The sequence below is a fragment of the Choloepus didactylus genome, chromosome 13 (assembly GCF_015220235.1).
Source record: "Choloepus didactylus isolate mChoDid1 chromosome 13, mChoDid1.pri, whole genome shotgun sequence".
NCBI lineage: Eukaryota > Metazoa > Chordata > Mammalia > Pilosa > Megalonychidae > Choloepus > Choloepus didactylus.
In genome coordinates this window covers 52,489,959-52,514,333 of record NC_051319.1, presented here as the reverse complement: position 1 = coordinate 52,514,333, position 24,375 = coordinate 52,489,959, and the positions used below count along the sequence as shown (strand labels likewise).

The 24,375-nt window shown below is 34.9% G+C and overlaps 1 protein-coding gene across 9 annotated transcripts in view; it reads right to left on the bottom strand.

The window, feature by feature from the left end:
* APC (APC regulator of WNT signaling pathway) overlaps window positions 1–24,375 on the bottom strand; it is a 206,889-nt gene that overhangs the window by 49,083 nt on the left and 133,431 nt on the right. For all 9 annotated transcript variants that reach the window (XM_037802249.1, XM_037802247.1, XM_037802252.1 and 6 more), the window contains exons 6-7: window positions 22,072–22,185; window positions 7,128–7,211 (exon numbers count right to left, since the gene is read on the bottom strand). In XM_037802249.1, coding sequence (XP_037658177.1) covers window positions 7,128–7,211; window positions 22,072–22,185 — 198 coding nt within the window. The remainder of the gene's footprint in view (window positions 1–7,127; window positions 7,212–22,071; window positions 22,186–24,375) is intronic.

Genomic DNA, 24,375 nt, shown 5'->3' with positions numbered 1-24,375 from the left:
ACCATGGAGGCGAGAAGGCAGTGGCATGACATATTTAAAATTCTGAGAGAGAAAAATTTCCAACCAAGAATACTTTATCCAGCAAAACTCTCCTTCAAATTTGAGGGAGAGCTTAAATTTTTCACAGACAAACAAATGCTGAGAGATTCTGCTAATAAAAGACCTGCCCTACTTCAGATACTAAAGGGAGCCCTACTGACAGAGAAACAAAGAAAGGAGAGAGAGAGAGAAAGAAATTTAACAGACATATATAGAACGTTACATCCCAAATCACCAGGACACACATTCTTCTCTATAGACCATGGATCTTTCTCCAGAATAGACCATATGCTGGGACATAAAACAAGCCTCAATAAATTGTAAAAAAAAATTGAATTTATTCGAAGCACATTCTCTGACCACAATGGAATACAAACAGAAGTCAATAACCATCAGAGACTTAGAAAATTCACAAACACCTGGAGGGTAAAAATGAGGGGGAGATGAAAACATTCCTGGATAATCAAAAGCTGAGGGACTTCATCACTGGTAGATCAGTCCTATAAGAAATGCTAAAGGGAATTGAGCAGGCTGAAAGGAAGGGACACTGAACAATTGACTGAAACCACATGAAGAAATAAAGATTTTCAGTAAAGATCACATGGTCAATATAAATATCAATACTACCATATTTTTTATTTGTAACACCACTATTTACTTCCTACAGGATCTAAAATACATAAACTGTAATGATAAATCAGTGGTTTTGGACTCAATGTAAAATACGTAATTTTTGACAAGAACTACATAAAGGTGGGGGAATGGAGGAGTGTAGGAACACATAGTTTACGTGTCCTATTGAAGTTAAGTTGGTATCAAAGAAAAACAAGATTGTTATGGATTTAAGAGGTTAAATTTATGCTCCACGGTAAACACAAAGGAAGTATCAGAGAATATGACCATAGAGATGAAAGGTAGAGTATAGGTCGTGAGAAGTGGGGGAAGGGGCAATGGGGAGTTAAGAAATGAGTGTAGGGTTTCTGTTTGGCATAAAGGGGAAATTCTAGTAATGGATGGTGGGAAGGTGATAGCATTGCAACATTCTAAATGTGATTAATCCCACTAATGGAATGCTAGCGAGGGGTTGGAATGGGAAGATTTAGGCTGTATATATGTTTCCACAAGTGAAAAAAATAAAAAATAAAAAGACAGTCTAAATAGATAAAGACAATTAAATGCCAAGGATGATCCTGGATGGGATCGGAAGATGGAGGAGAGGAGGCTCAAAGGGACACAGTTGGGACAAAAGAAAAAAAAAAAAGGAAATACAGAATGTAAGCTGTGTATCCATGTTGAATTTCTTGAACTTCTTAGCTGTGCTTAATGGGATCGCATAAAAGAATGTTCTTGTTCTTGGGAAATGTATATGTGAATTATAGTGTTTGTTCAAGGATGTGTGCAGCTTCCTCTCATATGTTCAGAAAACAGAGCAATAGATGATGGATGATAGGGAGGGAAGGAGAGAGGGAGGGAGGGAGGGAAAGAATTAAATGATGGTGTGACAGGATGTTAGAGTTGGTGGATTGGGGTATCGGGGGAGGGAGGTCGGGGTATGATGGAGTTCTGTGTATGGGGTTTGTATTGTTTTTGCAACTGTTTCTGCAAGTTTGAATTTATTTCAAAATAAAATTAAAAACAAATAAATAAAAACTAAAAAAAAGAAAGAAAGAAAGAAACTATAAGGAAGAATCCTTTCTTGCCTCTTCCAACTTCTGGTGGCCGCAGGCATCATCTGGCTTGTGGCAGCATAACTCCATTCTCTGCCTCCGTATTTTCAGGGCTCTCTTTACCCTATGTGTCTCCATCGTCACATGGTGTTTTCTTCTTTGTGTCTGTGTGTTTCCTCTTCTATTTAAAAGGGCACCACTCATATGGGAAGATGACCTGCCTAATTCAGTATGATCTCATCTTAACCTAATTACAGCTGCAAAGTAAAGCTATTTACTAGAGTATGACCTTACTTTAAACTTGCCTAATTTTGTCTGTAATGTCCCTATTTCCAAGTAAGGTCATGTTCACAGGTACCAGGGGTTAGCATTTCAGCATATCTTTTTTGAGGACACAATTCAACCCATAACAAGAGCTGACAGAATATCGAGTAAACTGAAGCCCTAAAATTAAATGAAGTTGTCTTTGGGAGAGAGAATACAGGGAAAAGAGAAATCAGTCCCAAGGAATGTCTACAATAATGTCCAGATGAAGATGAGCCTATAAAGGCCAGGGAGGTGGGAAGAAATCAAGAAAGTATTGTGTCAAAGATGTCAAGAAGAGTCGTTCAAGTAACAGGAAGTGGTCAACAATGTGGAAAATGTCAATTTGAAGACTGAAAATGTCCATTTAATTAATATGGAAATCATAGATGATGATCCATTTCAGGGAAACTATGGGTGGGGAAACTAGATTGTAGAGTGAATAGTGGGGGAGGAAATATAGACTTGGAGTCTAGAAATACCTTTAGAGTGGAATTGGGAGAAGACAATGAGTGAGGGAAGGTGAGAGGAAGAAAGATAATTGTAGGCAGATGTGGAGTTGAGCAAGGTTCATTTTAAACTTTTAATGCAATTTTATTGAGATTTAGTCACATACCATATAATCCATCCAAAGTATACAATCAATGGCTCACGGTATCATCACGTTAGCTGTGCATTCATCACCACAATCAATTTTAGAGCATTTCCATCACTCCAAAAAAAAAAAAAAAGAAAAGAAAAAAATCCAAAACATCCCATACCCCTTAAATACCCCTATCATTGGTGTGGTACATTTGTTACTATTGATAAAAGAATATTAAGATATTACTGTATACTATAGTCGATGGTGGCTTGCAATAGGTACATTCTTTCCATATACCACTCCATTATTAAATCCTTGTATTAGTGTCATATATTTGTTTTAGTTCATAGAAGAAACTTCTTATATTTGTACTATTAGTCACAGTCATCATCTACCACATGATTTACTGTTATACATTTCCATGTTTTAACCTTTTCTTCTGATGACTTATGTGACTCTAAACTTCCCCTATCAAACTACATTCACATACAATTCAGCATTGTTAATTATACTCATGATAATGTGCTATCACCTCTATCCATTTCCAACATTTAAATTCAACCTAGTTAAAAATTCTGCACCTATAAAGCAAATGCTCCCCATTCTCTAGCCTGGTAACCTATATTCTAGATTCTATGTCTATGTATTTACATATTATAATTAGTTCATATTAGTGAGATCATAGAATATTTGTCCTTTTGTGTCTGACTTATTTCACTCAACATAATGTCCTCAAGGTTCATCCATGTTGTCGCATGCTTCAGGACTTCATTCCTTCTTACTGCTGAATAATATTCCATCGTATGTATATGCCGCATTTTGTTTATCCATTCATAGGTTGATGGACATTTGGGTTGTTTCCATCTTTTGGTAACTGTGAATAATGCCTCCATGAACATCAGTGTACAAATGTCTGTTCGTGTCTCTGCTTTCAGTTCTTCTTGGTATATACCAAGTAGCAGGACTGCCAGATCATAGGGTGGCTCTATACTTAGCTTTCAGAAGAAGCTCCAAACTGTCTTCTACAGCAGCTGTTACCATTTTACATTCCCACCAAGCAGTAAAAAATGATCCTATTTCTCCACATCCTCTCCAACACTTGCAGTTCCCTGTTTGTTTAATAGTGGCCATTCTAACACATCTGAAATGACACTGCATCGTGGCTTTGATTTGCATTTCCTTAAGAGCTAGTGAAGAGGAGCACCTTTTCATGTGCTTTCTTAGCCATCTGTATTTCCTCTTTGAAAAAATGTCTATTCGTCTCTTTTGCCCATTTTTAAATTGTGTTGTTTGTCTTTTTATTGTTGAGCATTTTATGCTTTTAAAGATAAGACTTGAGCATGTTTAGATGGCAGCGGAAGGTGCCACAGAAGAATATAAATAAATATGTAAGTGAAAAGAAATGAGTGAAAGTTCCTGAGAAGACAGGAGTTGGGAATCAAAAGTACAAGAGAGAAGGCAGAATGCTTCCTGGTAGGGAGGAGAGGTGGTTCCCACGATAGCTTCTATTTTCTCTGCAAAGGAGGAGGTAAAATTATCCCCTAAGGGGGTTGGAGGAATTAATAAAGGGTTGAAACAATCATTTCCAATAGAGGTAGAATAGAGGGTTCAGAGAAACATAGTAGGCCTGCAGGACTGCCAGGCCCATTTGATGATGGTGATGATGGTGAATATCATAAAGAAAAAACAAAACAAAACAAAACAGTTTCGTATGCATTAATCACTTGGCAGCTATTGACTTATTAATCATTACATCAATTCTGTGAGATATATAACTATCATTATCCCTATTTTACAGATGAGGAAACTGAAGCACAGAGAAGATAAATAATTGGTCTGAAGTCACATACCTAGTAAATGGCAGAGCCAGAGCTGGGATTACAACCCAGGCAGTCTGACTCCAGAGTCAAAACTAATATTTAACACTTACTATCTTTATTTTCTTTCCTCCTTCCTCTTTTCTTATTTACTTCCCTTTATTCTTCCATTGATCCTAGGCTACAGGCACTATACAAAATTACTGCTAACACTGAGGGCAAAAGAAGCTGCTGCTGATTCTTGTGAAAGAACAATCCCAACTAGCTTTTTCATTTCTACAGTTGCTAGACAATTTCCTCAAGATTTCCTACACTAGGCTGCAGAAGTTAAATATTTAAAAAAAAATAATTTTGTTGAAATGCAATTTATATATCACAAAATTGAAAGCAGTACAGTAATAAAATTCATAAAACATTTTAAGTGTATAATTCAATAATTTTTAGTAAGTCTACTGAATTTATGATCATTACCATAATCCAATTTTAGACCATTTTCATCATTCCAGTAAGATCCCTCCTGCCCATTTACAGTTAATCCTCTTTCATACCCACAGCCCCAAGCAACCACTAACCTACTCTCGTCTTTATAAATATGCCTTTTTGAACATTTCTTATGAATGAAATCATATACTATGTAGTCTTCTGTATCTCATTTTTTTAACTTAGCATGTTTTTGAGGTTCATCCATGTTATGGTATGTATCAGTAGTTTTTCTTTTTATTGCTGAACAGTTTTCCATTGTAAGGATATACCACATTTTGTTTATTCATTTACCAGTGAATAGGTATCTGTATTGTTTCTTTTTTTGGCTATTATGAATAATATTGGTATAACCATTCACATGAGAGTCTTTGTGAAGACATGTGTTTTCATTTCTCTTGGATAGATACCTAGTTGTGCAAATGCTGAGCTATATGGCAATTCCACAAGAAGTGTTTTGATTCTTTCTTAAATTTGGCATGGCACTTTCCTTCAATTTACATTCACTAAACTGATACTCTAAATGTAACCATTTCAGGCTATGACTGATATAACTATTTTTATAACAAAAGAAAATAGGGAGACTGGATCATAATGTCAGACATCTGCCCCCAATCCAATAACATGAATAAAAGGTTTTGAACAAATACAAAAACATGAACAAGTCCAACACTCCAACCTGAAATAATTTTATAACAGTACCAGGAAATGAGAATTGCTACTAGAAAATGAGAAATAATTTTAAAAACAAACTGTAGCAAGTCTGATCAAGGAAAAAAAGACAGATAAACTATACTGGAAAACCAAAGAGCCATGACACGAGAATACTGCATACCAAGATGCCGATGAACTTAAAATAAATTGAAAAAGAAGCAAAAAGCTACTATTTTTTGGTATATAAGAATCAACAATGCAAAATGGACATTTATTCCTTATATTACAAAGATTTAACTGATATTAGCTTAAGACAGCCAGGTTAAACTGCTTTTAACAATATGACGATTACATTGTACTTGCACTATTTAGCAAATACATGTTTCTACATGTTTTAATTACAGATATACTAAGACCAAAGTTCCTAAGCTATAAACAAGTCAAGCATGGACGAAAACATTCTTAAAAAGAATAAATGAACTAATCAACCTTTGGACTGTACTCTTTCAAAAATTATATTTTTAACATTAGAAATGACTGTCTTTCATGCAAATAGATGTGTTTGTACTAAATCTTTGGTTTACAACAGAACTGTTCGTGATTCAAGCAAATATTCCTAGAACATGGATACAGAAGTGGAAAGTATGTGCTGGTGATGACAGGACACACAAAATTTGTTCTGTATACAAAAGTTCTCTTTATTACATATTTAGTATAAAAAAAATTACAAAACAAAGACCAAACTAGAAAAACAAGGCAGCATTAACAATGGTTATCTGCTTTTTCAAACTACTTCTCACATAAATGTTTGTGTGTGTATCTTCACAAAAATAGGATCAAAGTGTGCATACTATTTTTGTATATCATAAGCATTTAATATCAATAAATGTTTTGCTATGTTTTTATAATTATATTTAGAAAGCAGCAGTATACTGATATTCCATTCTTTGTATTTTCTCTCTTCATTTTCATTTTTTTTTTCTATATTGTCTGGGATAGTGAGTCTGAATATAGATCTTCACTAGAAATTTTCCATTGATGTTCACTGATGTTTCTCAAGTTTGTCCCCAAATACTGAGCAATTTTTCCTTGGAACAATTCCATTCTTTACTGTTCAGTTTAAAAAATTTTTTTTCCTTGCAGTCCTTTCTTACCACATTTTCCTCTCCATTTCATCCTATATCATTGTTTCCCTACAAATATTTGCTCCTGTTGCAGAGACAAGTCTTTCTATACTTGACTTAAGAAACAGTTTCCAGAAAATATACTTTTCCTGAGTCTCCCATATGTAGCACTCCTTTTCCGTATTCGGCAATATTTTAGTTAAGCCCCATGTAGGTTTTCTTCTTTATACTCACCTACAGACAAAGCTGTTCTTTAAATTTTAACTGCCTAGAAGTTATAAAGAAATCAAAGTAGTCAAGGTTTTTGACAGTTACTTTAATTTCATGAAAAAAAGTTATGACGTGTCTCAATTCTCTAGAAGAACATTTATATTTTAATGATTTACACTAATTACACATTTTCATTTCTTAGAATAATTACCTATTATACACCCATAAACAAAAAAGACAATTTACTAACCTCTGTTTCCATTGCTTGGGACTGTAAAAGCTGTCGTATACGAAGTATATCCTTCTCTATTTGCTGAATTCTGGCTACTCTTCGCTAAAATAAAACAGGTGGCCAAATTAGATATATTTTTAGTTAAAACACTGGTATAAAGAATCATACTATGACTATCATTTAACAGCTCACAGTTATGCCAAACCATTCACAAGAAGGAAATTAGATATGTATGTATCTTCATACACTGATGACAAATCAGTCAGTTCAATTTTTTTATGTGAAAGTATCTTTATTTTTTGCTATTTATTTAATGTTAAAATAAATGAATATTTTCCTTTTGTGTCTTTTTAAATATATTATTTTTTAGCAGTTCTAGTGAGATATATTCACATACCATACAATCCACCCAAGGTGTTCAATCAATGGCTATTAGTATAATCACAGAGTTGTGCATTCATCACCACAATCAATTTTAGAACATTTTCATTACTTCAAAAAGAAAAACTCCAAACCCCTTAGCAGTTACCTCTCAATCCCTCTATCCTTTCACAGTCCTACATAATCATTAATTTAATTCTGTCTCTATAGATTTATTTATACCAAATTTTTAATACAAATATATCAAATACACAACATATTTTAGATCTGTTTAGGAAAACTGTAAAAACACAAGCCCTATATCAAATTGTATGATGTATGTAGTGCTAAAATTGATTAAGTTATTCTCAAAAAAATACTTCAACCAAGAGAATAATTACACCTGAATTTAATCTTTTATATTAATCTAGATGTTAATAAAATATAATGGATTTATATAAACCATATTATACCTGTAAAGGAAAAGAACATCTGATTTGTATCAGGTTTAAATAGTAGGTAAAACAAAATCACTTATGTTTGCAAATTGAAATTATTTTTAACAATTAGCTTTGAGACAGCTCTAATAGACAGGTTTTAAAAACATGAGTACTGATAATATTATTATATCATTTTCTGCAATAATTCTAGAGTTGGCATCAATATAAAATATCAACAACTGAATTATAAAAGTAATTGTTTCAATGGGGAAAAAAGTGTTAGAAACTAGAGGAAAAATTTTTCAAACTTTTTTTGATTATGCACCTTATCAGCAAAAGATTCTGAACACATATTACTCAATGAATTTAAAAAGTATTGTAATAAATAGCTTTAAATATATATAGTTCTAAAACAAAACACACTTTGATTACATCTGGTTTTGCTTAAATTTGAAGTCTTCATGTTTTTCTTATCATCACAGTAAAAATACTTATTGCTGCTATTATCCAATGTTATGATCAAGCAAATAAGTTGTGTTCATCAAAGAAAATCTATCTATGCTCTTTCCTTCCCTCCTTTTTTACTATAATTAAGCTGATTCTCTATCATGATTCTGAAAGTAGTGAATTTAAGAAAATAATATTTTCTAATGACCAAATCTTACCATGTCCCAGTCACATCATGAAAACAGGCTGAAGGAGAAATGCCTGTACAACCAAACTATACACCACTACTGGCTTTTAAATTTTTGATTGTTTCAACCTTTCTATACATAATTAGCTCCCCTCCTCTAAACAGTCCCAAATCAAAAATTTTAATATTTAAGAGGATGAAAATAAGAAATTATATCTAATATTCCTCTCCATATATTTTGTATTGCCAATATGTCACTAAATCTTGAAGTCAAATCTATGTTTTGATGTCCACTGAGGCGAATGATTTCTGACAGGACAATCTTTGTGCTTCTGTTTCTCAACATGAAGATGGAAGGAGCCAGTAGTATTTCTTTCCATTTTCTATATGACAATCTTAAATATTTGTAAAAGTATGTTTAATAAAAACTGCTAAATTAAATTGTTCAGGGGTAAAGAGTAGGTGTAACTTTTGAAAAAGTGACTTAAAAAACTGTAATAGTAATCTAGTTCAATACAGACTCAGGACAACTCTCAACAAACCAGGAATAGAAGGTAAGTTCCTGAACTTGACAAAGTTTATCTAACAAAAATCTAGAGTAAACAACATAGCATTCCTTTTAAAGTCAGGACAAGACCAAAAAAGACCACTACCACTGCTTCCACTCAAAGATTTACTAGAGTTCTTAACCTACACAACAAAAGAAAAAAGAGTTATGAGGTCGGAAAGGATAAACAAAATTGTTATTAAATGCAAATAATATGACATTTTATATGAAAATCCAAGAGAATCTGTAACCTACTGAGAAAAACTAATAAAAGAGCTAAAGAAAATTGTTGGATACTTATTAAATGCAATTTAAGAAAATCCCTTCACAACAGCAACAAAAACTATAATATATCGAGGAATAAACCTTAAAAAAGATGTGCAAGACCTTTATGGAAAATATTACAAAACCTTAATTAAAGGACATTAAATAAGACCCAAATGAATGGAAATATAAAATTAATTACAATATCTAATAATTACTAAATTTTTACTCTATATATGTCAGGTTCTATGTGTTTTTACATGTATTAATTCATTTAATACTCACATTTTTTCTCACATAATTGTTTTGAAGACCAGCACACAGACATTATGAACAATTTGTATACAATTTTTAATGTACTAGAAAACTAAAAACCCCTGAAGTTATAATTCTTTTCTAAAGTTATCACAAATGACTTTTCAGCTTAAAACTTGGAGGCAAGTTCTCTTTAAAAGGATATGAAGTACCAATATCTTCAAATGTAACATAGGCTGTTATATCATAAGTTCCACTAATTCACAATTTAATATCATACACACTACATATTCACATTTCCAATCTTTCACAGCACAAAACAAAGTTATTAGAAAAATTGGATGACTACTAACCGAGGATGTTACAGAGTGCACACAGTTCTGACAGGAAGGGCCAAGATCAGGGAGCAATTTTAAGAAACAATTCTACTAAAAAACCTGGGAATAGAAGTAATTTAAAACATTCAACACAGATCAAATGCATGACTGTGATTCCAAATCGCCATTTAGTATACATTGTATTATAGGATATAAAAACTGTTGCCCCCCAACCTATGGAATGTTAAGTTGATATCTAAGACAGTTAAAGCCTCCCATAATTCAACATCCCACTACATTCTGGTTGTACCAAAAAATAAACAGCCAACAAATGATATCTCCTATTTAAAAAAAAGTATTTACATTTAAAAAAAAATTGGATGAGGTGGGATTCCAATCTCCTTAAAAATGTTTCTTCTAGAGCTACTAAAAAATATGCATTTACAATAGTTGATAAAAAATATTCCTCTGGACTGTATACGGGAGAAACGGGGACTACTGATAAACTAAGGGAAAACAATTGCAACACATAAAGGAGAAAAGGTTACTATCTCTAAAATAGTAGTGGTAGAGGATGTAATAAGATAATCGATTGAAAAGAAAATGCATATGACCAGTAAAACACATACAAATGACTGGTAAACAATTTATGGAGACTCAAAGTCCATTCTTGCTCATGCCTGTTAACAGCTGAGTATTTATTTACTCCTTTATTTGTTTAACAAATAGGTGGGCACCTGGTAAGGTGGTCCCTACCCTGCTATATGCATGTAAACAAAGGTTGGAAGAATGTACATCAGGTTGTTAATAACATTTACTTCTGGGGAGTGGAGATTTTGTAAGATGAATGTTTTAAAATTTTATAAACAAATCCTAACATTTTTCCCTTATGGCTATTGAGTTTCCATTCTTACCAAGGAGGCCTCTATTGTTCTATATTTTCTCCTAATAATTTTAGGTTTATTTTTCACATTTAGATATTTAATCCACCTGGAATTGTCCCTGTATAAGGTGTGAGGTATGGGGGGTCTAATTTAATTTCTCTGCTTCCAAACAGATTATTAGTTATACCTATACCATTTATTGAGTAATTTACCATTTCCCCTAAAATTTAGAATGTAACTTTCATCATATAAAGATTCCATATATTCTGGTATCTTTTACTAGTGTCTATTCTGCTCCATTTGCCTCTATCTATTCCTGTGCTATTATCATACTGCTATTGTCAACATTTTTACAGATTTTGACAATTGGTGAGGCAAATCCCCACTCATTATGCTTTCCTATATATTACTGGAAATTCTTGCATATTTACTCTCAATGTAAACTCTAGAATTACTTTTCCAGGTTCCAAAAATTTATTAAGATTATGATTGCAATTACATTACATATTTATATATTAATTTAAGAAGGACAGACATTTTTAGGATATGAAAGCCTTCTGTTCCAGGCTTCTCCATTTTTAAACTCATATTTTGTATCTTTGAGCAAGTTTATATTTTTCTTCATGTTGGTCTTTTCTAGGTATTTTAGTTTCCAGTTTTTGTGAACAAGTCCACCCATCTCCATTTCCATTTTTAACCGATGGTTGTTGCTAGAAAGAGAAAAGCTACTGTTTTTTTTTTTTTTTTGTAATTTATCTTAACTCCAGACACCTTATTAAATTCTCTCATTAGTTTAAATACTTTTGCTTCATTCTCTAGGGATTTTCTGAGCAAACAACCATATCATTTACAAATAATTATTTGGTCTCTTCCTTTCCAGCATTTATACCACTTATTTCTCTAATTGCATTAGTGGAACATCCAAAATAATGTCAAATAATAGTGATGGCAGCCACCACCCCAACCATATTAATGACTACAATGGAAGTAACTTCATTCTCTATTTTCTCAAACTAATATAAGGTTTACTTCTGGTTTCTGGCAAATACTTATGTTTAAAAACTTTTACTCCATTCTTCTTTTATTTGGAATTTTTATCCACCTCCCTTCCCCCTGCAAAGGAAATCCCACATTTTTTTTTTTTTTGTGGCCCCAGGTCCTCCAGAGGTCCCCTTTCAGGTCCAATAGGTGGCCATTTACTTGTTGACTTACCCCAGCAGAGAGCTGGAAGGGTAAGGAGCACTCTGGCCACTATTTTTCCTCTATTCCCATTACCTTATTGTTTTTAACAGCTGTACACTACTGACTTAGTAATTTATTTAATAATTCTCTAAATGATGGCCACTTAAGTTGTCTCACTTCTTTCTCTCTCACAAATAATGCTGCAATGAATATCATAAAATATGTATCTATATTCTTGTGCCCTAAAGTAAAGTAAAAGCAAAATATTCCTAGAAGTCCTAAGAAATACTGGGTCAGAGGGCACAGGCATTTAAATTTTGATAGGTAGGACTGCACTGTCCTCCACAAACGTAGCAATCTTACAACAACAGTGTAGAGGATGCTTGTTCCTCCCATAGTGTCATCAATACTGCATGTCATCAATTTGTCAAGTTTTTCTCAGCCTTATAGGCCAAAAAAAAAAAGTACCTTATTTTATGTTGCCATTTCTCTAATGACTAGTGAGGTTTAAGTATCATTTCATAACTTTATTAATGATTTGCACTTATTTCGTAATGGGACTATTCATAACTTCAGACTATTTTGCTATTTGATTGTCTCGTTGATAACTAATCTGTAGAAACTCCTTATATATTAGGAGTATTAACTCCTTTGTTATAAATGCTGCACATTAACAGATTCAGAAAAACTAACCTCTCTCTATAGCATTCCATATACTCACATTTAAAAAATGCAAATTCATAGAAACCAAAGTAGCATTTCTCACAATTTTTCTGGAAACAAACAAACCTGTAGCTAACTGTCTGCCATTTAAAAATAATTCCGGGGAGGCGGGGCAAGATGGCAGACTGGTGAGCTGTATGTTTTAGTTACTCCTCCAGGAAAGTAGGTAAAAAGCCAGGAACTGCGTGGACTGGACACCACAGAGCAATCTGTCTTTGGGCATACTTCATACAACACTCATGAAAACGTGGAACTGCTGAGATCAGCGAAATCTGTAAGTTTTTGCGGCCAGGGGACCCGCGCCCCTCCCTGCCAGGCTCAGTCCCGGGGGAGGAGGGGCTGTCAGCTCCAGGAAGGAGAAGGGAGAATTGCAGTGGCTGCTCTCATCGGAAACTCATTCTACTGATTCAAACTCCAACCATAGATAGACTGAGGCCAGACACCAGAGACTCTGAGAGCAGCCAGCCCAGCAGAGAGGAGACAGGCATAGAAAAAAAACAACACGAAAAACTCCAAAATAAAAGCAGAGGATTTTTGGAGTTCTGGTGAACACAGAAAGGGGAAGGGCGGAGATCAGGCCTTGAGGCGCATATGCAAATCCCGAAGCAAGGCTGATCTCTCTGCCCTGGGCACTTTTCCTTAATGGCCCTGGTTGCTTTGTCTATTAGCATTTCAATAACCCATTAGATCTCTGAGGAGGGCCGTTTTTTTTTTTTTTTTTTTAAATCCTTTTGCTTTTTCTAAAACAATTACTCTAAGAAGCTCAATACAGAAAGCTTCAAAGAATTGAAATTTGGGCACGTCAAGTCAAGAGCAGAACTAAGAGAGCTCTGAGACAAAAGGCAATAATCCAGTGGCTGAGAAAATTCACTAAACAACACAACTTCCCAAGAAAAGGGGGGTGCCCGCTCACAGCCACCATCCTGGTGGACAGGAAACACTCCTGCCCATCGCCAGCCCCATAGCCCAGAGCTGCCCCAGACAACCCAGTGTGACGGAAGTGCTTCAAATAACAGGCACACACCACAAAACTGGGCGTGGACATTAGCCTTCCCTGCAACCTCAGCTGAATGTCCCAGAGCTGGGAAGGGGGAGCAGTGTGAATTAACAGAGCCCCATTCAGCCATCATTTGAGCAGACTGGGAGCCTCCCAACACAGCCCAGCAGCCCAGAACTGCCCTGGGGGGACGGCACTCACCTGCGACATAGCACAGTCATCCCTCAACAGAGGACCCGGGGTGCACAGCCTGGAAGAGGGGCCCACTTGCAAGTCTCAGGAGCCATACGCCAATACCAAAGACTTGTGGGTCAGTGGCAGAGACAAACTGTGGCAGGACTGAACTGAAGGATTAGACTATTGCAGTAGCTTTAAAACTCTAGGATCATCAGGGAGATTTGATTGTTAGGGCCACCCCCCCCTCCCCGACTGCCCAGAAACACGCCCCACATACAGGGCAGGCAACACCAACTACACACGCAAGCTTGGGACACCAATTGGGCCCCACAAGACTCACTCCCCCACTCACCAAAAAGGCTAAGCAGGGGAGATCTGGCTTGTGGAGAACAGGTGGCTCGTGGACGCCACCTGCTGGTTAGTTAGAGAAAGTGTACTCCACGAAGCTGTAGATCTGATAAATTAGAGATAAGGACTTCAACTGGTCTACAAACCCTAAAAGAACCCTATCAAGGTCAGCAAATGCCACGAGGCCAAAAACAACAGAAAATTATAAAGCATATGAAAAAACCAGACGATATGGATAACCCAAGCCCAAGCACCCAAATCAAAAGACCAGAAGAGACACACCTAGAGCAGCTACTCAAAGAACTAAAGATGAACAATGAGACCCTAGTACGGGATATGAAGGAAATCAAGAAGACCCTAGAAGAGCATAAAGAAGACATTGCAAGACTAAATAAAAAAATGGATGATCTTATGGAAATTAAAGAAACTGTTGACCAAATTAAAAAGATTCTGGACACTCATAGTACAAGACTAGAGGAAGTTGAACAACGAATCAGTGACCTGGAAGATGACAGAATGGAAAATGAAAGCATAAAAGAAAGAATGGGGAAAAAAATTGAAAAACTCGAAATGGACCTCAGGGATATGATAGATAATATGAAACGTCCGAATATAAGACTCATTGGTGTCCCAGAAGGGGAAGAAAAGGGTAAAGGTCTAGGAAGAGTATTCAAAGAAATTGTTGGGGAAAACTTCCCAAATCTTCTAAACAACATAAATACACAAATCATAAATGCTCAGCGAACTCCAAATAGAATAAATCCAAAAAACCCACTCCGAGACATATACTGATCACACTGTCAAACATAGAAGAGAAGGAGCAAGTTCTGAAAGCAGCAAGAGAAAAGCAATTCACCACATACAAAGGAAACAGCATAAGACTAAGTAGTGACTACTCAGCAGCCACCATGGAGGCGAGAAGGCAGTGGCACGATATATTTAAAATTCTGAGTGAGAGGAATTTCCAGCCAAGAATACTTTATCCAGCAAAGCTCTCCTTCAAATTTGAGGGAGAGCTTAAATTTTTCACAGACAAAGAAATGCTGAGAGAATTTGCTAACAAGAGACCTGCCCTACTGGAGATACTAAAGGGAGCCCTACAGACAGAGAAACAAAGACAGGACAGAGAGACTTGGAGAAAGGTTCAGTACTAAAGAGATTCGGTATGGGTACAATAAAGGATATTAATAGAGAGAGGGAAAAATATGGCAAACATAATCCAAAGGATAAGATGGCCGATTCAAGAAATGCCTTCACGGTTTTAACGTTGAATGTAAATGGATTAAACTCCCCAATTAAAAGATATAGATTCGCAGAATGGATCAAAAAAAATGAACCATCAATATGTTGCATACAAGAGACTCATCTTAGACACAGGGACACAAAGAAACTGAAAGTGAAAGGATGGAAAAAAATATTTCATGCAAGCTACAGCCAAAAGAAAGCAGGTGTAGCAATATTAATCTCAGATAAAATAGACTTCAAATGCAGGGATGTTTTGAGAGACAAAGAAGGCCACTACATACTAATAAAAGGGGCAATTCAGCAAGAAGAAATAACAATCGTAAATGTCTATGCACCCAATCAAGGTGCCACAAAATACATGAGAGAAACATTGGCAAAACTAAAGGAAGCAATTGATGTTTCCACAATAATTGTGGGAGACTTCAACACATCACTCTCTCCTATAGATAGATCAACCAGACAGAAGACCAATAAGGAAATTGAAAACCTAAACAATCTGATAAATGAATTAGATTTAACAGACATCTACAGGACATTACATCCCAAATCACCAGGATACACATACTTTTCTAGTGCTCACGGAACTTTCTCCAGAATAGATCATATGCTGGGACATAAACAAGCCTCAATAAATTTAAAAAGATTGAAATTATTCAAAGCACATTCTCTGACCACAATGGAATACAATTAGAAGTCAATAACCATCAGAGACTTAGAAAATTCACAAATACCTGGAGGTTAAACAACACACTCCTAAACAATCAGTGGGTTAAAGAAGAAATAGCAAGAGAAATTGCTAAATATATAGAGACGAATGAAAATGAGAACACAACATACCAAAACCTATGGGATGCAGCAAAAGCAGTGCTAAGGGGGAAATTTATAGCACTAAACGCATATATTAAAAGGAAGAAAGAGCCAAAATCAAAGAACTAATGGATCAACTGAAGAAGCTAGAAAATGAACAGCAAACCAATCCTAAACCAAGTACAAGAAAAGAAATAACAAGGATTAAAGCAGAAATAAATGACATAGAGAACAAAAAAACAATAGAAAGGATAAATATCACCAAAAGTTGGTTCTTTGAGAAGATCAACAAGATTGACAAGCCCCTAGCTAGACTGACAAAATCAAAAAGAGAGAAGACCCATATAAACAAAATAATGAATGAAAAAGGTGACATAACTGCAGATCCTGAAGAAATTAAAAAAATTATAAGAGGATATTATGAACAACTGTATGGCAACAAACTGGATAATGTAGAAGAAATGGACAATTTCCTGGAAACATATGAACAACCTAGACTGACCAGAGAAGAAATAGAAGACCTCAACCAACCCATCACAAGCAAAGAGATCCAATCAGTCATCAAAAATCTTCCCACAAATAAATGCCCAGGGCCAGATGGCTTCACAGGGGAATTCTACCAAACTTTCCAGAAAGAACTGACACCAATCTTACTCAAACTCTTTCAAAACATTGAAAAAAATGGAACACTACCTAATTCATTTTATGAAGCTAACATCAATCTAATACCAAAACCAGGCAAAGATGCTACAAAAAAGGAAAACTACCGGCCAATCTCCCTAATGAATATAGATGCAAAAATCCTCAACAAAATACTTGCAAATCGAATCCAAAGACACATTAAAAAAATCATACACCATGACCAAGTGGGGTTCATTCCAGGCATGCAAGGATGGTTCAACATAAGAAAAACAATCAATGTATTACAACACATTAAAAACTCGAAAGGGAAAAATCAATTGATCATCTCAATAGATGCTGAAAAAGCATTTGACAAAATCCAACATCCGTTTTTGATAAAAACACTTCAAAAGGTAGGAATTGAAGGAAACTTCCTCAACATGATAAAGAGCATATATGAAAAACCCACAGCCAGCATAGTACTCAATGGTGAGAGACTGAAAGCCTTCCCTCTAAGATCAGGAACAAAACAAGGATGCCCGCTGTCACCACTGTTATTCAACATTGTGCTGGAAGTGCTAGCCAGGGCAATCCGGCAAGACAAAGAAATAAAAGGCATCCAAATTGGAAAAGAAGAAGTAAAACTGTCATTGTTTGCAGATGATATGATCTTATATCTAGAAAACCCTGAGAAATCAACGATACACCTACTAGAGCTAATAAACAAATTTAGCAAAGTAGCGGGATACAAGATTAATGCACATAAGTCAGTAATGTTTCTATATGCTAGAAATGAACAAACTGAAGAGACACTCAAGAAAAAGATACCATTTTCAATAGCAACTAAAAAAATCAAGTACCTAGGAATAAACTTAACCAAAGATGTAAAAGACCTATACAAAGAAAACTACATAACTCTACTAAAAGAAATAGAAGGGGACCTTAAAAGATGGAAAATATTCCATGTTCATGGATAGGAAGGCTAAATGTCATTAAGATGTCAATTCTACCCAAACTCATCTACAGATTCAATGCAATCCCAATCAAAATTCCAACAACCTACTTTGCAGACTTGGAAAAAGCTAGTTATCAAATTTATTTGGAAAGGGAAGATGCCTCGAATTGCTAAAGACACTTTAAAAAAGAAAAACGAAGTGGGAGGACTTACACTCCCTGACTTTGAAGCTTATTATAAAGCCACAGTTGCCAAAACAGCATGGTACTGGCACAAAGATAGACATATAGATCAATGGAATCGAATTGAGAATTCAGAGATAGACCCTCAGATCTATGGCCGACTGATCTTTGATAAGGCCCCCAAAGTCACCGAACTGAGCCATAATGGTCTTTTCAACAAATGGGGCTGGGAGATTTGGATATCCATATCCAAAAGAATGAAAGAGGACCCCTACCTCACCCCCTACACAAAAATTAACTCAAAATGGACCAAAGATCTCAATATAAAAGAAAGTACCATTAAACTCCTAGAAGATAATGTAGGAAAACATCTTCAAGACCTTGTATTAGGAGGCCACTTCTTGACTTTACACCCAAAGCACAAGCAACAAAAGAGAAAATAGATAAATGGGAACTCCTCAAGCTTAGAAGTTTCTGCACCTCAAAGGAATTTCTCAAAAAGGTAAAGAGGCAGCCAACTCAATGGGAAAAAATTTTTGGAAACCATGTATCTGACAAAAGACTGATATCTTGCATATACAAAGAAATCCTACAACTCAATGACAATAGTACAGACAGCCCAATTATAAAATGGGCAAAAGATATGAAAAGACAGTTCTCTGAAGAGGAAATACAAATGGCCAAGAAACACATGAAAAAATGTTCAGCTTCACTAGCTATTAGAGAGATGCAAATTAAGACCACAATGAGATACCATCTAACACCGGTTAGAATGGCTGCCATTAAACAAACAGGAAACTACAAATGCTGGAGGGGATGTGGAGAAATTGGAACTCTTATTCATTGTTGGTGGGACTGTATAATGGTTCAGCCACTCTGGAAGTCAGTCTGGCAGTACCTTAGAAAACTAGAGATAGAGCTACCATTCGATCCAGCGATTGCACTTCTCGGGATATACCCGGAAGATCGGAAAGCAGTGACACGAACAGATATCTGCACGCCAATGTTCATAGCAGCATTATTCACAATTGCCAAGAGATGGAAACAACCCAAATGTCCATCAACAGATGAGTGGATAAATAAAATGTGGTATATACACACGATGGAATACTACGCGGCAGTAAGAAGGAATGATCTGGTGAAACATATGACAACATGGATGAACCTTGAAGACATAATGCTGAGCGAAATAAGCCAGGCACAAAAAGAGAAATATTATATGCTACCACTAATGTGAACTTTGAAAAATGTAAAACAAATGGTTTATAATGTAGAATGTAGGGGAACTAGCAGTAGAGAGCAATTAAGGAAGGGGGAACAATAATCCAAGAAGAACAGATAAGCTATTTAACGTTCTGGGGATGCCCAGAAATGACTATGGTCTGTTAATTTCTGATGGATGTAGTAGGAACAAGTTCACTGAAATGTTGCTATAGTATGTAACTTTCTTGGGGTAAAGTAGGAACATGTTGGAAGTTAAGCAGTTATCTTAGGTTAGTTGTCTTTTTCTTACTCCCTTGCTATGGTCTCTTTGAAATGTTCTTTATTGTATGTTTGTTTTCTTTTTAACTTTTTTTTTCATACAGTTGATTTGAAAAAAGAAGGGAAAGTTAAAAAAAAAAAAAAAAGAAAAAAGACAAAAAAGGAAAAAAAAAAAAAAAAAAAAAAAACGATGTAGTGCCCCCTTGAGGAGCCTGTGGAGAATGCAGGGGTATTCGCCTACCCCACCACCATGGTTGCTAACATGACCACAGACATAGGGGACTGGTGGTTTGATGGGTTGAGCCCTCTACCATAAGTTTTACCCTTGGGAAGACGGTTGCTGCAAAGGAGAGGCTAGGCCTCCCTGTATTTGTGCCTAAGAGTCTCCTCCTGAATGCCTCTTTGTTGCTCAGATGTGGCCCTCTCTCTCTGGCTAAGCCAACTTGAAAGGTGAAATCACTGCCCTCCCCCCTACGTGGGATCAGACACCCAGGGAAGTGAATCTCCCTGGCAACGTGGAATATGACTCCCGGGGAGGAATGTAGACCCGGCATCGTGGGATGGAGAACATCTTCTTGACCAAAAGGGGGATGTGAAAGGAAATGAAATAAGCTTCAGTGGCAGAGAGATTCCAAAACGAGCCGAGAGATCACTCTGGTGGGCACTCTTACGCACACTTTAGACAACCTTTTTTAGGTTCTAAAGAATTGGGGTAGCTGGTGGTGGATACCTGAAACTATTAAACTACAACCCAGAACCCATGAATCTCGAAGACAGTTGTATAAAAATGTAGCTTATGAGGGGTGACAGTGGGATTGGGAATGCCATAAGGACCAAACTCCACTTTGTCTAGTTTATGGATCGATGTGTAGAAAAGTAGGGGAAGCAAACAAACAGACAAAGGTACCTAGTGTTCTTTTTTACTTCAATTGCTCTTTTTCACTCTAATTATTATTCTTGTTATTTTTGTGTGTGTGCTAATGAAGGTGTCAGGGATTGATTTAGGTGATGAATGTACAACTATGTAATGGTACTGTAAACAATCGAAAGTACAATTTGTTTTGTATGACTGCGTGGTATGTGAATATATCTCAATAAAATGATGATAAAAAAAAAAAATAATAATTCCATGAAAATCTCAAATGTTACAAATACTAAATTTAAAATGGAATGTATTTTGTGAAGTTCTTTATATCTTCTTGATCTTAATTCTCTGTCAGTTATATGGTAGTAAATATCTTTTCCCAATTTTTAACTTATCTGTTTACTTTCATTAAGGTTACTGATGAGAATAAATTCTTAATTTTAATGTAGTCTAATCTATTAATTTTTCCTTTAATAATTAGTTTCTTATGTCTTGTTTAAGGAATCCTTTCCTATCTCAATATCAGAAAGATAGTCATGTTATTTTTTTTCTGCAAGTTTTAAAGTTTTACTTTTGACATTTAAATCCTTCAGTCTTTCTGAATGGAGTAGGATAAGTAAAAAGAACATGTATATTTATTATACTTATGATAACTAACTAATATATATATTAGTTAAGCTCTAGCCTCATTGTGAAACTAACAAGTATGGACTATGAAGTGTATCATAGTACTGCAGTTTAAGTATCAATTTAGTCTACCACCATAATCCAGCATAAACAGAATATACATTATGTTTAGGAAATCATGACATAAAAGATAAAGATTACACTTTGGAGAATGTAAAATATATTATTTTAATTATTTTAAAACCATAAAGTAAACTCAGAATACAAAAAAGTATTTATATCATACATACAAATGTAAGTCCTCCATTTTTATTTGTACATTTACTTAACGAAAATCTTTCAAATAATCTTTTCTTCTTAGTCTGTCCCAAAGGTTTTGAAAAAAAATTCATCATGCTTGCTTTGAAACAGACAAGGCAATCAGCAACACCTCTTCAGGACTTAAAACCATCAGTCAGTCAAAGAGTTGTGTGTATATAAAAGAGTAAATTTGATAATAAATTCATAAATGAAAATGCTTGACAAAGAGCAAAGCTAGTTAGTATTCTTTCTTGACATGAGTGGAGTGTAGAAGAAAGTATGGGAGTTGTTCTCCATTCAAATCATTTCATCTCTCCTAATTTTCTTTATGTGTTTCATTCCCACTTTCCTAGAACCAGGGCTTCTAATTTTTTAGCATACAAATTGAAGAGCAGTGAAATTTCCTCAATGTCATTATACATACATTACACAAGGAATAAAAATCGCAAAGAAACACTGAAGCTCAGCTACCAGAAGATCAGCATCTAATTCTTTCTTCTTCTTCCAATTCTAGGACAGAGTAGCACAATTTCAGGGGAAATGAAATATAGTGGAGACAGACTTACCTGAATATTAGTTATGCTGCCCAGGAGCCATGGCAAATTATTCTTATTTTGAAACAGTGCATAAATGAAGATAGACTCATAAATATTTTTAAAAACAAAATTTAATTTATAGTAACAGATTCGTAATTCATTACATTTTCAATAATTCTTCCCTAGATGGTCAGTTTAAAAACAAATAACTTACCTGTGCTCGTTTTTCCATATCCTGGCAAGTACCTAGTTGTTCTTCCATTGCAACTCTGATTTGCCTTGCTTCATATTCTAATTGCCTTCTGGTCATATCTGTTTGTAAGGAAAACTAAAATCACAAATAAGATAAAAATTTTAGTGTCATTAGACATATAATACCAACTAAGAAAATGAATAAGCAAATTTGTAAGTCACGGTGCATGAGAAATTATTTTTTAATCCAAGGAGTCTTAAAACATGATTATAGATGCTAGGCTCAGTCTAGGTCCTGGATGTGAAATGCAGAGTTATAATACTTACTGCCCCATAGTCACAAACGGCTTTAATTAAATTGGACTATTTCATTTAAATAAATAATTGGTCCAGTTAGGATGATTTGAACTACAGTTCCGTTAAAGATTCCTCTACCTGGAAGAACTATATAATTAGTTATTAAAAACTACCATACTAATATGGACAACATAGAAAAAAATAATAAACAGGTCCACCAACCCCAGTTCATACCCAAATTTAAGGTAAAGATTACCATATACATGTGGGCTAAACATACAGAACTTCTTTATTTGTAAACATGAAGAAAATGGGATAATAAAAAGTCTATATGTAATATAGATAATAATAAGTAGTGAGGACAAAGCTAATACAGACTTTGGTAAAAATCCAAAAGTGGAACAAAGTTGAAATAAATAAAAAGAAGTATTTTGTCACACAGTGGGTGTTCATTTATTTTAAAAATTATTAAACCTCTAATTAAAATTCCTGGTACTGTGATAACTGCCAGCCTTACAAAAGGATAAAAAGATGAAGTAATGAAACATGTTCCTAAAGGTAATACAGGCTAAAAATATGAATAGCTTCAGATAAAATTATAGGTAACAGAGTTATAACGGGCCATAAAGGGAATGAGAAAGTTCTATAGATTTTTCATGCTCTCTGTGTCTATAGAAAGCTGCATGTGACACGTCTGATTCAGAATAGCAGTCTGTAAACCCAAGGACCCCAAATTGAGTTGTCAGTACAAGTTAGAGGTGTTTTTACCCTTTTCCCTTGCAACATACAGATGACATTATAGGCAGAATGTACTCCTATAAGTGTACCCTAAATATTAGTTGCAATATAGATGAAATAGTCTGCATGTTATTTCTAATTCCCACTGAAAGAGCTCCACTCATTTCTCCTCTACCTTCCAACTGGTCCCCTGAAAAAAATAATTAGTTTAGATCTGATGTTTAAGTAATGTCTAATATCCTGATAAGTATTTCCATATGAAAGTGTAGATTAATCTGGATTCTCAAAATATAAAACAAAATTTGTAAAATTAAAAAGTATTTATGAAATACAAGCACTTTTTTTTTAAGTTAATCAATGAATATTTAATACAGATCTGTTTGAACATAATCATAGACACCTAGATGACACAATTTATCTATATATGTAAAATACTGCATTAAAAGACCAATGACACTTTGGAAATATTCTAAGATATGCAAACATTTTCTTCCCTAATTTGTCACCATAGACATATGGGTTGGTATCTAACATTCCTTTAAAGTTTACTCAATGATAAGTTGTGCTTTATTTATGAACCAATTTTCTTAAACAATGTTTTCATTGCCTCTTTAACATCTTTATTCCTCAAATAGTAGATGATGAGATTCAGCATGGGAATCACAAGTAGAAAACATAGACACTATCATATTATGGTCCAAAGCATAGCTGGAAATTGGAATCACATACATGACGTGCATTGTCCCATGATAAACTGATACTCCACTTAGGTGAGAGCCATAAATAGAGAAGGCTTTTTCCCTCCCTTCAGCAGAATGCATCTTCAAAGTAGCCAACAGAATGAAACCATAGGAGATCAAGACAATTAGTTATCATGGTTATCTCAGTAAAGCCTACAAAGTAGAAATGCAGAAGCTGGTTGATGTGATTATCAGAACAAGTTTAGTAAGAAGTGAAGGAGCATTACAAAGACTTGTCAAATTTTATCAGATGCACAGAAGGATTTGCTAAAACTGGCCACTATGTTTAAAGTAGTGTCCAAAATGCTACCAACATGTGAAGCAGTCAAGACTGGCAGGTTGATTTGGGATGGCATGGTAACTTAACACAGCAGTGGGTTGTAGACCATCACTATAGACTCTAGTTTGCATTGACTGGAAATACAAGCACTTTAAATTTCCAAATGTCGCCAATGGTCCATAATAATGCCTTATAAATATGATTATTTAATAAATTAATGGAGAATAATTAACTCATTGGAAAACTGATCTTTTTATTGTTTTAGATATTA